The sequence below is a fragment of the Scyliorhinus canicula genome, chromosome 4, assembly GCF_902713615.1.
Source record: "Scyliorhinus canicula chromosome 4, sScyCan1.1, whole genome shotgun sequence".
Classification (NCBI taxonomy): Eukaryota; Metazoa; Chordata; class Chondrichthyes; order Carcharhiniformes; family Scyliorhinidae; genus Scyliorhinus; species Scyliorhinus canicula.
In genome coordinates this window covers 85,948,302-85,966,409 of record NC_052149.1, presented here as the reverse complement: position 1 = coordinate 85,966,409, position 18,108 = coordinate 85,948,302, and the positions used below count along the sequence as shown (strand labels likewise).

At 49.7% G+C, this 18,108-nt stretch overlaps 1 protein-coding gene across 4 annotated transcripts in view; it reads right to left on the bottom strand.

Moving 5' to 3' along the window:
• Positions 1–18,108, bottom strand: part of LOC119964739 (P-selectin-like) — a 149,922-nt gene that overhangs the window by 37,486 nt on the left and 94,328 nt on the right. For all 4 annotated transcript variants that reach the window (XM_038794666.1, XM_038794668.1, XM_038794669.1 and 1 more), the window contains 5 exons: positions 17,132–17,317; positions 15,781–15,966; positions 13,089–13,274; positions 7,965–8,150; positions 2,981–3,166 (listed from right to left, as the gene is read on the bottom strand). In XM_038794666.1, the coding sequence (XP_038650594.1) occupies positions 2,981–3,166; positions 7,965–8,150; positions 13,089–13,274; positions 15,781–15,966; positions 17,132–17,317 (930 nt within the window). The remainder of the gene's footprint in view (positions 1–2,980; positions 3,167–7,964; positions 8,151–13,088; positions 13,275–15,780; positions 15,967–17,131; positions 17,318–18,108) is intronic.

Genomic DNA, 18,108 nt, shown 5'->3' with positions numbered 1-18,108 from the left:
AGGAGAGTTTGCATTGTGCCTGTGTCCCTTAAAACAGTTCTGGGTTTGGCTGCACATTGCATGAAAATGTGGTGATCTACCCCTTAGATAAAAACCCTGGGCTGGATTCTCCAACAAGATTCTCCAGCGTATTTACCTCAAGTCTCCTAGTTCTCATTGGAGCTACAGTTTGCCCTGTGGTATCTTCCACTTTTATTCCCTTTTCAAAAATCCTCCTTTTAACCGCTACAAATTCCATGGAATTTCCTCACAAATTCCAACAGGCTGAACGAACATCTCCCACTTTATTGCGATGGTAACATTTAGGCCTTCGAATCTCACCTCCATCCTTTGTATCTTCCTTCCTGGTCTGAGGAGTAGATCTTGGCTACTTGTCTTCCTTTTACTCACCCACTTTCTATCCTTTTCCAAAATGAATCTGGGCCTACCGATCGGTGGGCAGGCTGGTTCCATGCCCATGTTCCATGCTGCTCCATGCTGGGCCCCTGTAGGGCTCCGCCATATTTCCCGGGGGTTTATAGTCAGTATGGGCTTAACCGATTAACATGCCGGACATAAACTTCAAAATGCTGAATCTTTAGTAACATTGCTAAGGCTTCCTTTTCAATGGTGGAGTGTTTTTTTTTGGCACATGCTTTGTTTCTTTGAAAAGTACTCCACCAGCCTCTCTTTCCCTGACTCGCCAACCCAAAGCAACACTTACCCCACCTCCACGTCACTGGCATCTGTGGTCACTTTAACCAGTTTGGAAAAATCAGGGACAGCCACCACTGCATGGCTGATCAATATAGCCCTAAATTTCTCTAAAGCTGTTTCGCATTCTGCAGATCATATTATTTTTTATTGTTTCTGCAATTCATGGCCGCGATGGTACTGAAGTTGGGTATAAATTTCCTATAGAATCTGCACATGCCTAGAAACCCCATAATCTCCCATTTCGCTTTGGTAATGGGAAAATCTAGTAAAGCCCTTACTTTGGCCATTCTGGGTGACACTCATCCCTGTACCACAACATGCGACAAGTACGTCACGCTTGCTTCGGCAAACTTGCTTTTCACCACATTGATGACTCAATCGACCAACTGCAGTTATTTAAATAACTTCACCAATTAGACCACAAAACCATAAGACACAGGAGCTGAATTAGGCCACTCGGCCCATCGAGTCAGCTCCGCCATTCAATCATGGCTGTTATTTTCTCATCCCCATTCTCCTGCCTTCTACATGTTCTTTCCATGTGTCAATGTCATCCAAATAGACCACGCATTTGGGCAGCCTAGCCACAACGTGATGTATGAATCGTTGAAATGTAGCCAGTGCATTTTGAAATCTGAAAGGTATCACTTTACAGGAGTCACAAAGGCAGATATACCTTTAGCGCAGGGTGTTAAGGAACCTGCCTCTACTGCTTTAACAAATCAATTTTCAAAAGACATGAGGTGCTGCCTGTCATATCATTCCAGTCCTCCAACCTGGAAATTGGATACAAATCCATTTTGGTGATGACCTTCTGGTAGTATATGCAGAACCGGGTTGTCCCATCCGACGTAGATACTAGTAACCGGTGAACTCCAGCTACTCTTATTCAGTACAATTAAATGATTCTCCAACATGTATTGGATTTCAGCTTCTATATGAGCTAGTTTCTGTGGGTTTAGTTGATATGGATGCTTGGATGCTGTTTTATTGGGTTGCAGTCACCCACGTCTGCATCATGTTAAGTTAATCTAGTGCACTCAAGTATGTCCCCTACAAATCTGCTTATGCTTTTTGTAGTACTCTTATGAGATTTTTTTCCTGCTCTTCTTCTAAGTATGCAAACTCAGTATCTAAGTGCTCTAATATTACCGTATGTTCTAGTCCTAGCACAGGAGGATCACTCTGTGAACTGTCCACCTCTTCCCCTACCTTACTCTTACTGTCCTCTTCCACTACTTCTAACTACTGACACATTTGTACCTTCCTATCCCCTTCCCCATGATGGTATTTTTTCGACATATTTAAGTGACATAATCGGTGCTTCGACCTATGGTCTGGAGAATCTATTCGGCAAGTCACTTACTTGTCCTAACTACCTTATAGGGGTCGTTGAATTTCACTTTCAGAGGTTCGCCCTGCAAAGGCAACAATATCAGTAACTCAACTCCAGCATGAAATGCTCTAGACCTGGCATGTTTGTCTGGCCACATTTTCATTCTTGGCCCTGAAACCATTAAATTCTCTTGGGCTACCTGACAGGCTCCTGTGAGCCTTTCCAGAAAAGTGGACACGTAATCCAATATTGATTCATCCTGTTGTTTCAGAAACTTCTCTTACATCAGCTTTAATGGACCCTATGCATCACGGCCATAGACCAATTCAAATGGGTTAAACACAGTCTATTCGTTCAGAGAATCGCTGGTGGCAAACAGTAAAAGAATGCAATCCCGCATTCTCGCCAGATCGATTTCCCCACCGGAGAGAGTTTTTGATGCTGCACTACAGGGGCTACACCCTCCTGGGCTGTCTTGTGTTTCTAACAGACACAAGCATTCAACCAATACATCATCTATCTTTGCTTCCTTAGCTTTAACTGGCACCCCTGCACTTCATTCATTTACCAATTACATTAACTTGTCTTCCAGCAGGAAGGGGACAGGATATTGGAATGGATCCACATTTACTGGGTTTAAGAGAATGGTAACTGCGATTTGAAATCCTGATCATCTGGTGGGACGCAGGGTGGGAGTCACTGGGAAGGGCTGACAAGCCTTCAGTCCAACTGCCCACACCATGCCCACAGTCAGTTTTGGAGTCATGTGCAGGAAATTCCTGGGTAACTTGAAAATTCCAACAGCTGTCCAGTCGGATTTGTGGCCGAGGACACAGAAATAGAGCTCTTTCTATACATTGAGAAGAAGCATGATTCACCTACTCAGTCCCTGCCAGGAAATAGGGAGAAACTGCAGTGTCAGTGATGGTTAGGGTGCCGATATATTACCTTTGCAGGTCGGGGTCTTTGCTGTCCATTGTCCAGAGGTACCACACTCCAGCCAGTTTGTTCCAGATAACACAAACCCTTCAGGGCACCAAAAACCACATGTTGAGGTGTAGCTAAAGTTCCCAATGGGGTGGGAACAGTTCATCGCCCCATGTTCAGGCTGTGTCAGTGTCTCGCATTTTTTAGCTGAAATAGAATTTGCAGTTTGTTATATATCAGTCTTTTGCATGAATGCTCAACTGCTGACTTGGCTCATTCCTGGCTACAAGGGGACCTCGTGTGGCGGCTGCACACTGTGCCAGCGTCGCCACAATCAGGGAGGGAACTGTTCCGCTGGCAGGGGTGGCTTCGGCGGGGTCTGGGGGGGACTGGTGAGCGGTGGTCCGGGGGTGGCAAGGGGGGGTTACAGTGGGGCAGGTATTGGCAGGCTGAGTCTGCACAAGGCCATCGCCATGTTGTACGGCCCAGCTACCGCAGGCCACCGCCATGCGCATGCGTGGCCACGGACCCGGCCATTTTGCGTCCGTATCGGCAGGTAATGCCGAGGATGGGCACGGCCGCCAACCTTTTGGTTGTAAGACCAGACGGATCCTGTGGACATAGCCGAGATATGCGGACATATGATCTTCTCAGGCAAGGTTGTCTACCTTCCCTGCAGATTCAGCGTCATTGCAGGTTCACAGCAAAGGAAACGCTGGACACCCACTGCTTTCAAAGAATAGATTAGGGGCTGGATTCTCTGTCGCCCGCTGCCGGTAGCACAGTTCCTGATGGGTGGAGAATCCAGTATTGGGGAAAAGAAACTGGATTGGCGTGCTGATCTGTTTCTGATGTTCTGGACCCCCACAGAGTCTCCCGAATGGAGAAGCTTGCCCCAGTTCTTTTACTTCAGCTCCTGAAGAGCAACAAGCTGCTGGTTTTGATACACTTAAAGAGCTTCAACTTCCACCTATGGGCAGCAGGCAGCAGAGACAGGAAACAGCTCCATTCATATAACATAGAACATAGAACAGTACAGCAAAGTACAGGCCCTTCGGCCCATGATGTTGTTCCGACCATTCATCCTAATCTACGATCAACCTAACCTACATCTCTTCAATTTACTGCTGTCCGTGTGCCTGTCCAAGAGTCGCTTAAATGTCCCCAATGACTCTGACCACCACCTCTGCTGGCAGTGCATTCCACAAACCCACCACTCTCTGTGTAAAGAACCTAACTCTGACATCTCCCGTATACCTTCCTCCAATCACCTTAAAATTATGTTCCCTCATGACAGCCATTTCCACCCTGGGGAAAAGTCTCTGGCTATCCACTCTATCCATGCATCTCATCACCTTGTACACCTCTGTCAAGTCACCTCTCTTCCTTCTTCACTCCAGTGAGAAAAGCCCTAGCTCCCTCAACCTTTCTTCATAAGACATGCCCTCCAGTCTAGGCAGCATCTTTCTGATAATTTCTGGAAGGTTCTCTCAAAAACATCATCCATCAGGAACCAATCACTAACTGTTGCCAGGTGGAACACTGTCCTTGGCCAACCCATTGGTTGCCAGTTAACCAATCAAACTAAGTCCCTCCAAAACCGTTCCTCCCATCAACGCATTGCTGAAGATTCTTTTCCAAAATGCAAAGCCTGGGAATACAGATTCTGGCAAATGGGCTATTTTAAACTTTGAGTCCTCTGTTTCCTCCTCTCGACTTAAAGGCGCATCCCAATTATTGATCCATGCAGCAAAACAATAAAATAAAATAAATGGAAACAAAGGAATTAAACTGGAAGAACTCTTACATCCCTCCTTCCTTAGAGAGATGAAAAACTATTGCAAGGATGTTTCATCACAAGGTTTGTGACACAAACCATAAAACACACATCCATTCATTCATCCCCACGACAGAGGTTTCCCCAGTTCATGCATCTGCAACTTATCAGCACTTAAATTTGTGATAATGCACCTGCAATACATTGTCCTATCCGGGAATATGCACAGATTTTATGTGCAGTTTTCTTTGCTTGGATAATATCCACTTTTCCTTCAGCCGCTCCATTTGAGATGCTATTCTCTCAAATGCCATGAAGAATGGTTCTACACCCTTTCCCTCAAATTTTGGTAGGGACTGAATAAACTTTAGCATGTCCCCACTAAGCACTGTTCTAGGGTCAGGCTCCCCTCTAGCTCTTGACAGCTCTCCGTTAATTTCCAGCGCTGCAAGCTGGAACTCTGTCCTTTGGCTTCTTCCTCTGATTCCAGCGACCTCGTCTTTTTCCACATCACCAGCATATCCATTGTTAAAAATACCTTCTCATGCTTGAACTTCACCAAATTCTCTCCAGATCAGTTTCCCCACCAAAAAGAGCTTCTGAGGCTACACTATAGGGACTATTTCCTCGTGGTTTCTCGTGGGTTTCTAACAGACCGAAAGACTCAACTAATACATCTTTGCCATCTTTAAGAGACACCTCTACTTTTCATTCACTTGCTGATGCACCATCAATTACAACGAGACGAGGGTAGAATGTAATCGAGGCTTTATTACACAGAGATGTGTGGCCTCCTACAGCAGCTGACGAAATGGCTGCTGTATGTAGAGCACACATATTTATACTCTGCCTACTGGGCAGAGCAGGGATCTACCCCCATACCTGTAGTACAGGGGCCTTACCGTGAACCCCATATATTCAACATTATACAACAGTGGTGACTACCACATTCACCCCCTGTTAAAAATGAGTCCAGCGGGGCTGGTGGAAAACTATATACATGCAGATTGCTTTTAAAAATTATACAGAAGGTTAAAATTTAGATGATCCGGAGCCTTGATTTGTCGTCGAGAGCGCCGCAGTGCTGGGCGACTCAGGCATCGGCTTAGTCTTCAGTGATTCCGGGAGCGTGTCGAAATCCTCTTCATCCCCGGGTGGGAGCAAGGGGAGGGCGGAGTGTCCTGGAGCGGAGGCTGTGGTGGGGTGCACCGGGGGAAGGGAGGGTGGCGCGGGGGCAGAGGGGGTGGGGGGTGTGTGGGGAACCAGATGGTGTCAGGTCCCTGAGGGAGACTGTGTCTTGGCTGCCGTCGGGGTACGCTTCGTACCATACTGAGGTTTGGCATGGAGTACCTGTATCCTAGGGTCCGTCTTGTGGAGGCGCACGTGTTTACGGAGGAGAACAGGTCCTGGAGCTGCCAGCCACGTTGGGAAAGAAACCCCAGAGGTGGACTTCCTGGGGAAGGCAAATGGACGTTCATGGAGGGTTTTGTTAGTCGCGGCGCACAGAAGCGACCGAATGGAGTGAAGTGCGTCGGGGAGGACCTCCTGCCAGCGGGAGGCCAGGAGATTTCTGAACCGTAGGGCAAGCTGGACGGCCCTCCAGACTGTCCCATTTTCCCTCTCTACCTGCCCGTTTCCCCTGGGGTTGTAGCTGGCCGTCCTGCTCAAGGCAATGCCCCTGTTGAGCAGGTACTGGCGCAGCTCATCGCTCATGAATGAGGAACCCCGGTCGCTGTGGACGTAGGCGGGGAAACCGAATAGAGCGAAGATGGTGTTGAGGGCTTTGATGATGGTGACATATCAGGGCATGGGATGGCAAAGGCGAATCGGGAATATTCGTCGACCACACTCAGAAAGTACGTGTTACGGTCGGTGGAGGGGAGGGGCCCTTTGAAGTCCATGCTGAGGCGTTCAAAGGGGCGGGAGGCCTTCACCAGGCACGCACGGTCAGGCCGGTAGAAGTGCGGTTTACACTCCGCGCAGACCTGGCAGTCTCTGGTGAGAGCCCTCACTTCCTTGATGGAGTAGGGCAGGTTGCGGGCCTTGATGAAGTGGTAAAAACGGGTGACTCCTGGGTGACAGAGATTATCGTGCAGGGTCCGGAGTCGGTCCACTTGTGCGCTGGCACATGTACCTCGGGACAGATCATCGGGGAGCTCGTTGAGCTTACCGGGGCGATACAAAATCTCGTAATTGTAGATGCTGGCGAGCTCGATCCTCCTCCTCACGATTTTATCAGTTTTGATCTTGCCCTGCTGTGTGTTGTTAAACATGAAGGCAACCAACCGTTGGTCAGTAAGGAGAGTGAATCTCCTGCCAGCCAGGTAATCCCTCCGCTGAGCGTAATTCTCCTTCAGTAGCGCCATGGCTTCTGCGTAGGTCGGCGCGTCCTGGACGAGGGGAAAAACGTAGGAGCTCAGCCGCGTGTACAGAATCTGGAGCTTCTGTGCTTCTGGGATTGGGTCTGGCGCAGACCCGATGTACGCTTCAAAGCAAGCTAGCCAATGTTCAAAGTCCTTTTTGGCATTGTCTGCTTGAGGATGCAGCTGCAGGCGATCCGGCTTGATGCGGAGGTCCAGCTCTGAAAAATCTCTGTGTAATAAATTTGATGCACTATCAATTACGACGAGACGAGAGTAGAATGTAATCGAGGCTTTATTACACAGAGATGTATGGCCTCCTACAGCAGCTGACGAAATGGCTGCTGCACAGAGAGCACACATTTATACTCTGCCTAATGGGCGGAGCCAGCAGGCAGCGATCTACCCCCGTACCTGTAGTACAGGGGCCTTACCGTAAAATCCATATATACAATATTATACAACAGTGGTGACTGCCACACTTGCTAATTACATTAACTTAGCAGGAAAGTGACAGGATATTGGGATAGATACAGATTTACTGGGTTTCTAAGAAAGATAACCGTGATTTGAAATCCTGATCATCTGGTGGGGTGCAGGGTAGGAGTCACTGGGAAGAGCTGACAAACCTTCAGTCCAACTGCCCACACCATGCCCACAGTCAGGTTTGGAGTCATATGTGAGAAATTCCTGGGCTTCTTTGAAAATTGCAACAGCTGTCCACCCAGCTTCTTGGCCAAGGACACAAAAGTAGAGCTCTTTCTACACATTGTACAGCTGAGAAGATACATGATTCACCTACTCAGTCCCTGCCAGGAAATAGGGAGAAACTGCAGTGTCAGTGATGGTTCGGGTGCCGATATATTACCTTTGCAGGTCGGGGTCTTTGCTGTCCATTGTCCAGAGGTACCACACTCCAGCCAGTTTGTTCCAGATAACACAAACCCTTCAGGGCACCAAAAACCACATGTTGAGGTGTAGCTAAAGTTCCCAATGGGATGGGAACAGTTCATCGCCCCATGTTCAGGCTGTGTCAGTGTCTCGCATTTTCTAACTGAAATAGAAGTTGACAGTTTGTTATTTAAAATCAGTCTTTTGCATGAACACTCAACTGCTGACTTGGCTCATTCCTGGCTACAAGTGTTATCTTCTGAAGAACGTAAGAAGTCTTACAACACCAGGTTAAAGTCCAACAGGTTTGTTTCAAACACTAGCTTTCGGAGCACTGCTCCTTCCTCAGGTGAATGAAGAGGTATGTTCCAGAAATGAAGAGGTATGTTTCTGGAACATACTTCTTCATTCACCTGAGGAAGGAGCAGTGCTCTGAAATCTAGTGTTTGAAACAAACATGTTGGACTTTAACCTGGTGTTGTAAGACTTCTTACTGTGCTCACGCCGGCATCTCCACATCATGGCTACCTTCTGAAGAAAGGGTTTGAGCAGGTTGGGCGTAAACCCACTGGAGTTTAGAAGAATGAGAGATGATCTTATTGAAACTTAGAAGATCCTGAGGAAACTTGACAGGTGAACTCTGGGAGGACCCACTTGTGGGCAAGACTTCTGGCCGCCCCAAAAGTGTGGAATCCTCCGCACCTTCAGGGGCTAGGCTGGCGCCGGAGTGTTTGCCACTGCGCCGAAGGGCCTCCGCCGGCCAGCGTGAGTTGGCACATGCGCGGGAGCGCCAACGTGTGCTGGCATCATCGCAGTGCATGTGCAGGGCGGTTCTCCTCCGCACCAGCCATGTCGGAGGTTGACAGCAGCCGGTGCGGAGGGAAAGAGTTCCCCCATGGCACAGGCCCGCCCGCGGATCGGTAGGCCCCGATCGCGGGCCAGGCCACCGTGGGGGCACCCCTCGGGGCCAGATCCCCCCGTGCCCCCCGAGGACTCTGCAGGCCGCCCGTGGAGCCAGGTCCCGCCGGTAAGGACCTGTTGTGATTTACGCCGGCGGGACCCCATCGCGGGCCGGAGAATTGCTGGGGGGGGGGGCACTGCCAGCTGCCGCCGACTGGCGCGATTCCCGCCCCCGCCAAAACCCTGGTGCCAGAGAATTGGGGCAGCCGGTGGGGGCGAGATTCACGCTGCCCCCCAGCGATTCTTCGACCCGGCGGGTGGTCGGAGAATCCCGCCCAAGGGGTCGTCCATTTAAGATGGTGATGAGAAGATTTTTTTCTCTGCGAGGGCCTGTAGTCTGCAGAATTTTTTCCTCAGGAGAACTTTGGAGGCGGGATCATTGAATATATTCAATGCTGAGTAAGATTAATTTTCGAGAGGCAATGGCAGCAAGGACAGACAGAAAAATGGAGTTGTGGCCACATTCAGATCAGCCATGATCTAATGATGAAAGCAAAATCCTGCAGATGCTGGAGATGTGAAATAAAAACAGACAGGAAGTAGACCTGGCAGCACCTGCATCATACCAAATGGTGGAATAGGCGCCAAGAGATGAATGGTCCACTCCTGCTCCTAATTCATATATTCGTATGTTGTTCCTGTTATGACATCCTGGGCTAGTGCATGGTCAATTCCAGCTACACTTGACCCAGAGGCGCAACAGCAGACTAGGGAGGTTATGTTGCAATTGTATAAGGTGTTAGTGCGGCCACACCTGGAGTATTGTGTTCAGTTTTGGTCTCCTTACTTGAGAAAGGACGTACTGGCGCTGGAGGGTGTGCAGAGGAGATTCACTAGGTTAATCCCAGAGCTGAAGGGGTTGGATTATGAGGAGAGGTTGAGTAGACTGGGACTGTACTCGTTGGAATTTAGAAGGATGAGGGGGGATCTTATAGAAACATATAAAATTATGAAGGGAATAGATAGGATAGATGTGGGCAGGTTGTTTCCACTGGCAGGTGAAAGCAGAACTAGGGGGCATAGCCTCAAAATAAGGGGAAGTAGATTTAGGACTGAGTTTAGGAGGAACTTCTTCACCCAAAGGGTTGTGAATCTATGGAATTCCTTGCCCAGTGAAGCAGTTGAGGCTCCTTCATTAAATGTTTTTAAGGTAAAGATAGATAGTTTTTTGAAGAATAAAGGGATTAAGGGTTATGGTGTTCGGGCCGGAAAGTGGAGCTGAGTCCACAAAAGATCAGCCATGATCTAATTGAATGGCGGAGCAGGCTCGAGGGGCCAGATGGCCTACTCCTGCTCCTAGTTCTTATGTTCTTAAATTAGGTTTCACTACTTCCCTGAGGTCTTTAGTTGAGTCCACTAAGCTACAGCAAATGATACAAACACAGCATCATTTCAGGTTCACGTCAAAGGATATGCTGGGCAACCACTGCTTCTAAACAATAGATTAGGGCCCTGTTTCACCGCCTCCTGCCGGCGGTGGAGTTCTCAATGTGGTGGAGAATCCAGCGTCAAGGAAACAGGATTGGCACAACATGCTGATCTGTTTCTGATGCTCTGGTCCCTCACTGGCAGCGGGATCGAGGTTTCAGCCCGCACTAGCGGGAGTCTATAATCTGGTCAAAATAACCCATTTCCAATCTATTAATGGGCTGGACACCATATTCTCCATGCCTCTGACTCTCTGGGCCAGGATTTACTCGGGCATTGATTGGGACAAGCATTTCGCAGCTTAGCCCTGATGCAATTATCCTCACGGTGGGCCAGGGCAGTTAGCCATTAAGGTAGGTGCCCGCCAGGAGGCTCCCCTCCACACACTGCAAATCATGCTCAAAATGACGCCCGATAGTAATTGCTTCTGGGTGCCACACCCAGCACAAGCACAAAACAGAAGTGACTCAGCTCCAGTGGGAGAAAATAGTCTTGTGATTGGAGAATCCTGCCCCAGTCCTTTAACATCAGCCCCTGAAAAGTAACAAGCTGCTGGTTTTGATACAGTTAAAAGGGGCGGGATTCTCCGAAAGCCTGCCAGGTCGGAGAATCGGCGGAGGGGTGGGGGGGGGGGGGGGGGGGGGGGGGGGGGTGCGTGAATCCCGCCCCCACCGCTGCTGAATTCTCCGCCAGGATTTGGCGGGGGCAGGAATCGTGACGCGCCAGTCGGCGGCTGCTGGCAGCGCTCCCCCCCCCCCCCCGGCGATTCTCCAGCCCGCGATGGGCCGAGTGGCCGCCCGTTTACGGCCGGTCCCGCCGGCGTAAATTAGAGTGGGTACTTACCGGCTGGACCTGGCTGCGCGGGCGGCCTCCGGGGTCCTCGGGGGGGGGGGCTTGGGGGGATCTGGCCCCGGGATGTGCCGCCATGGTGGCCTGGCCCGCAATTGGGGCCCACCGATCCGCTGGTAGGCCTCTGCCGTGGGGGCACTCTAGTCTTCCGCATCGGCCGCTGTGGACTTCTGCCATGGCTGATGCGGAGATTAACCCCCCTACGCATGCGCTAGGTGACGCCTGCACACTCTGGCGATCCCGCGCATGCGCCAACTCGTGCTCGCCGGCAGAGGCCCTTCGGCACTGGTTGCCGTGGCGCCAAGCCTCTTCTCCGCTGGCCGGCGCGGGGCAAACCACTCCGGGGCCGGCCTAGCCCCTGAAGGTGAGGAGGATTCCGCACCTTTGGGAGAGCCGGACACCGGAGTGGTTCACGCCACTCCTTGGCACTGGGACCCCTCGCCCCGCTGGGTAGGGGAGAATCCTGCACAAGAGATTCAGCTTCCACCTACAGACAGCAGGCAGCCGAGAGAGGAGCAGCTCGCTTCACTTCTGATCACTTCTGAAAGGTTCCCTCTCAAACCAGTTACTCCCATCTACGTGATGCTGTAGAATCAGGCTGCTCCATTTTGCAAATTCAAAGCCTGAAAATACAGTGCTCTGCTTTCTTCTCTACTTAAAAGCATTTCTCAATTACTGATCAATGGACCAAAATAAAAAAATAAAATGAATGGGAACAAAGGAAATAAATAGCAAGGACTCTTAAACACCCCTGCCTTTAGAGAGATGAAATGTCATTGCAAGGATGTTCCATCACAAGATATGTGACACAAACCATTAAACACACATCCATTCATCCTTCCTTCCCCACAACATAGCTTCCAGCAGTTCTTATATCCGTTACTCATTGGCACTTAAATTTGTAATAATGAATCCGCATCAATATTGTCTTTTCCAGTAATATGCACACTTTTCACCATCAATTTTCTTTGCATTCTTAATGTCCATTTTTCCTTCAGCCTCTCCATTTCATTTGCTATTTTCTCAAATGCCACGAAGAATGCCTCTCCATACTTATCCTCAAATTTATGTAGGGCCTGTATCAAACTAAACAAATCCTCACTGGGTTCACTTTTAGAAATGGACACTCCTCTAGCTCTTGGCAGCTTTCTTTTAAATTTCAACGCGGTAACTAGAGCTACCTCTCTTTCGATTTTCCTCTATTTCCAACTTCCTCATTTCAAATGGTCTCTCCTCATTTTTCCCGCATCTACAACTCTCTTCCTAGTATGTAATTTAAAAAAAAATTCCCTCTCATGCTCGAACACCAACCGAATTCTCTCCAGGTCGGGTTCCCCACCAAAACAATCTTCTGATGCTACACCACAGGGACTAGCTCCTCGTGGGCTGGGTTTCGTTTCTAACAGACCCAAGCACTCAACTAATACATCATGTATCTCTGCCTTCTTAGCTTGTACTGGAACCTCCACTTTTCATTTACTTGCCAATTACATTGACTTGTCTTCCAGCAGAAAAGAGACAGGATATTGGGATGGATACAGATTTGCTGGGTTTTAAGAAAGATAACCGTGATTTGAAATCCTGATCATCTGCTGGGGTGCAGGGTCGGAGTCACTGGGAAGGGCTGACAAGCCTTCAGTCCAACTGCCCACACCATGCCCACAATCAGGTTTGGAGTCATGTGAGGGAAATTCCTGGACTTCTTTGAAAATGCTAACAACTCTCCAGTTGGCTTAGTGGCCGAGGACACAGAAATTGAGCTCTTTCTGTACATCGAGAAGAAGCATGATTCACCTAATTAGTTCCTCCCAGGAAATAGGGAGAAACTGCAGTGTCAGTGATGGTTAGGGTGCCGATATATTACCTTTGCAGGTCGGGGTCTTTGCTGTCCATTGTCCAGAGGTACCACACTCCAGCCAGTTTGTTCCAGATAACACAAACCCTTCAGGGCACCAAAAACCACATGTTGAGGTGTAGCTAAAGTTCCCAATGGGATTGGAACAGTTCATCGCCCCATGTTCAGGCTGTGTCAGTGTCTCGCATTTTTTAACTGAAATAGAATTTGAAGTTTGTTATATAATATCAATCTTTTGCATGAATACTCAACTGCTCACTTGGCTCATTCCTGGCTACAAGGGGTTATCTTCTGAAGAAAGGGGTTGAGCAGGTTGGGCCTAAACCCACTGGAGTTTAGAAGAATGAGAGATGATCTTATTGAAACAGAGAAGATCCTGAGGAAACTTGGATGGGTGAACGCTGGGAGGACCCACCTTTGGGCAAAACTACTCCTGGACAAAGCTTAAAAATAAGGGGTCACCCATTTAAGATGGAGATGAGGAGATTTGTTTTCTCGGAGAGGGTCAGTAGTTGGTAGAATTTGTTTCCTCAGGAGAACAGTAGAGGCAGGATCATTGAATATATTCAATACCAAGTAAGATTCTTTTTTGAGAGGCAATGGCAGCAAGGACAGACAGGAAAATGGAGTTGAGGCCACATTCAGATCAGACATGATCTAATTATGAAAGCAAAATACTGCAGATGCTGAAGGTTTGAAATAAAAACAGACAGGAAGCATATCTGGCAGCATCTGCATCACAGCAAATGGTGGAATAGGCGGAACAGGCGAATGATCTACTCCGGCTCCTAATTCATATATACGTATGTTGTTCCTGTTATGACATCCTGGGCTAGTGGATGGTCAATTCCAGACACACTTGACCCAGAGTCGCAACAGCAGTGAAATTAGATGTCGCTAATTGACTGAGCTCTTTGCTCTAGTCCAATAAGCTAGAGCAAGCAGGGGTGGAATTCTCCGACCCCCCGCAGGGTCGCGGAATCGCCCGGGGCCTTCGTAAATCCTGCCTCCATCGTGGCCGGAATTCTCCGGCACCCGGGAATACGCGTGGGCGGGAATCGCGACTCGCCAGTCGGCGAGCCCCCCGCGGCGATTCTCCGGCCATCGATGGGCCGAAGTCCCGCCGCTGTCAGGCCTCTCCCGCCGACGTGGTTTAAATCACCTCTGTGCCGGCGGGAGCAGGCGGCGGGAGCAGGCCCCGGGGACCTGGGAGGGGGCGTGGGGCGATCAAGCCCCGGGGGGTGCCCCCACGGTGGCCTGGCCCGCGATCGGGGCCCGCCGATCGACGGGCGGGCCTGTGTCATGGGAGCACTCTTTTTCTTCCGCCGCCGACATGGCCTCCACCATGGCGGAGGCGGAAGAGACCCCCTCCACCGCACATGCGCCGGTGGTGACGGCAGCGACCGCTGAAGCTCCGGCGCATGCGCAGACTCACGCCGACCGGCGAAGGCCTTTAGGCCAGCCCTGACGCCGGTCGGCGTGGCCAAAGGCCGTTAGCGCCAGTTGGTGGAGCAGGAGCCACTCCGGCACGGGCCTAGCCCCTAAAGGTAGAGAGAATACCGCACCTTTGGGGAGGCCGGCGCCGGAGTGGTTGGCGCCACTCAGCTACACCGGGACCCCCCGCCCCGCTGGGAAGGGGAGAATACCGCCCCAGATTTGTAACTTTAACACGACAAAACCTTTTATTTTGAACAGTATCTTTACTTAAACAGAGAGAGAATGTAACTGGGAGTACTGTGTCAGAGAATATTGGGATGGATACAGATTTACTGGGTTGCTGAGAAAGGTAACTGTGATTTGAAATCCTGATCATCTGCTGGAGTGCAGGGTAGGAGTCACTGGGAAGGGCTGACAAGCCTTCAGTCCAAATGTCCACACCATGCCCACAATCAGGTTTGGTGTCAAGGGCGGGTTTCTCCCCTACCCGGCGGAGCGGAGGGTCCCGGCGTATTGGAGTGGTGTCAACCACTCCGGCGTCGAGCCTCCCCAAAGGTGTGGAATTCTCCGCACCTTTAGAGGCTAGGCCTGCACCAGAGTGGTTGACGCCCCGCCAGCTGGGACCGAAATGCCTTTGCCGACCGGCGTAAGTCCGCGCATGTGCCGGAGAATCAGCGGCTGCTGACGTCATACCGGCGCATGCGCAGTTGAGGGGGTCCATTCCGCCCCCGCCATGGTGAAGGTGGAAGAAAATGAGTGCCCACATGGCACAGGCCGGCCCGCCGATTGGTGGGCCCCGATCGCGGGCCAGCCACCGTGGGGCCACCCTCCGTGGTCACATCACCCCGCGCCCCTCCCAGGACCCAGGAGCCCGTCCGCGCCGCCAATCCCGTCGGTACCAGAGGTGGTTTAAACCACGACGGTGGGAGAGGCCTGTCAGTGGCGGGACTTCGGCCCATCACGGGCAGGAGAATCGCCGCGGGGGCCCGCCGACCGGCACGCAGTGATTCCCGCCCCCACCGAATCTCGGTGGAGAATTCGGGACACGGCGGGGGCGTGATTGACGCCCGGGGTGGTCGGAGAATTCCGCCCAACATGTGTGGGAAATTCCTGGGCTTCTTTGCAAATTCCAACAACTCTCCAGTCGGCCACGTGGCCGAGGACACAGAAATAGAGCTCTTTCTGTACATTGAGAAGAAGCATGATTCACCTACTTAGTTTTTCTCAGGAAATAGGGAGAAACTGCAGGGTGCCGATATATTACCTTTGCAGGTCGGCGTCTTTGCTGTCCATTGTCCAGAGGTACCACACTCCAGCCAGTTTGTTCCAGATAACACAAACCCTTCAGGGCACCAAAAACCACATGTTGAGGTGTAGCTAAAGTTCCCAATGGGATTGGAACAGTTCATTGTCCCATGTTCAGGCTGTGTCAGTGTCTCGCATTTTTTAACTGAAATAGAATTTGCAGTTTGTTATATATCAGTCTTTTGCATGAATACCCAACTGCTGACTTGGCTCATTCCTGGCTACAAGGGGTTATCGTCTGAAGAAAGGGGTTGAGCAGGTTGGGCCGAAGCCCACTGGAGTTTAGAAGAATGAGAGATGATCTTATTGAAACATAGAAGATCCTGAGGAAACTTGGATGGGTGAACGCTGGGAGGACCCACTTTTGGGCAAAACTACTCCTGGACAAAGCTTAAAAATAAGGGGTCACCCATTTAAGATGGAGATGAGGAGATTTATTTTCTCGGAGAGGGTCAGTAGTCGGTAGAATATGTTTCCTCAGGAGAACAGTAGAGGCAGGATCATTGAATATATTCAATACCAAGTAAGATTCTTTTTTGAGAGGCAAAGGCAGCAAGGACAGACAGGAAAATGGAGTTGAGGCCACATTCAGATCAGCCATGATCTAATCATGAAAGCAAAATACTGCAGCTGCTGGAGATTTGAAATAAAAACAGACAGGAAGCATATCTGGCAGCATCTGCATCACAGCAAATAGTGGAATAGGCGGAACAGGCGAATGATCTACTCCGGCTCCTAATTCATATATTCGTATGTTGTTCCTGTTGCGAAATCCTGGGCTAATGCATGGTCAATTCCAGACACATTTGACCCAGAGTCACAACAGCAGTGAAATTAGATGTAGCTAATTGACTGAGCTCTTTGCTCGAGTCCGATAAGCTAGAGCAACCAGGTTTGTAACTTTAACAGGACAAAACCTTTTATTCTGAACAGTATCTTTACTTAAACAGACAGAGAATGTCACTGGGAGTACTGTGTCAGAGAATTTTGGGATAGATACAGATTTACTGGGTTTCTGAGGAAGGTAACTGTGATTTGAAATCCTGATCATCTGCTGGAGTGCAGGGTAGGAGTCACTGGGAAGGGCTGACAAGCCTTCAGTCCAACTGCCCACACCATGCCCACAGTCAGCTTTGGAGTCATGTGTGGGAAATTCCTGGGCTTCTTTGAAAATTCCTACAGCTCTCCAGTCGGCCTCGTGGCCGAGGACACAGAAATAGATATCTTTCTGTACATTGAGAAGAAGCATGATTCACCTACTTAATTTTTCTCAGGAAATAGGGAGAAACTGCAGGGTGCCGATATATTACCTTTGCAGGTCGGGGTCTTTGCTGTCCATTGTCCAGAGGTACCACACTCCAGCCAGTTTGTTCCAGATAACAAAAACCCTTCAGGGCACCAAAAACCACATGTTGAGGTGTAGCTAAAGTTCCCAATGGGATGGGAACAGTTCATCGCCCCATGTTCAGGCTGTGTCAGTGTCTCACATTTTTTAACTGAAATAGAATTTGAAGTTTGTTATATAATATCAATCTTTTGCATGAATACTCAACTGCTCACTTGGCTCATTCCTGGCTACAAGGGGTTATCTTCTGAAGAAAGGGGTTGAGCAGGTTGGGCCTAAACTCACTGGAGTTTAGAAGAATGAGCGATGATCTTATTGAAACATAGAAGATCCTGAGGAATCTTGGATGGGTGAACGCTGGGAGGACCCACTTTTGGGCAAAACTACTGGACAATGCTTAAAAATAAGGGGTCACCCATTTAAGATGGAGATGAGGAGATTTGTTTTCTCAGACAGGGTCAGTAGTCGGTAGAATTTGTTTCCTCAGGAGAACAGGAGAGGCAGGATCACTGAATATATTCAATACCAAGTAAGATTCTTTTTTGAGAGGCAATGGCAGCAAGGACAGACAGGAAAATGGAGTTGAGGCCACATTCAGATCAGCCATGATCTCTGATGAACCATCAATCGAAGGCGAGACGAGTTGCTGTACAAAAATTAGGCTTTAATAAGCTAGAAGTTAGCCCTGCGGTCGACTACAGTAAATGGACGACCACCGGGAGTTCTGGGTATTTATACCTCGCTCTGGAGGCTGGGTTAACTCAGCCTCTCGACCAATCGGAGAGCCGTCACTTGACTGGTCTCAACCAATCAGTCGAGAGGCACATGACCGACCAGGGCCAATGGTAAGCCAGTGTTCTGCACCAATGGCAGACAGCTATGCAAATCATACCACCACAATCTAATCATGAAAGCAAAATACTGCAGATGCTGAAGGTTTGA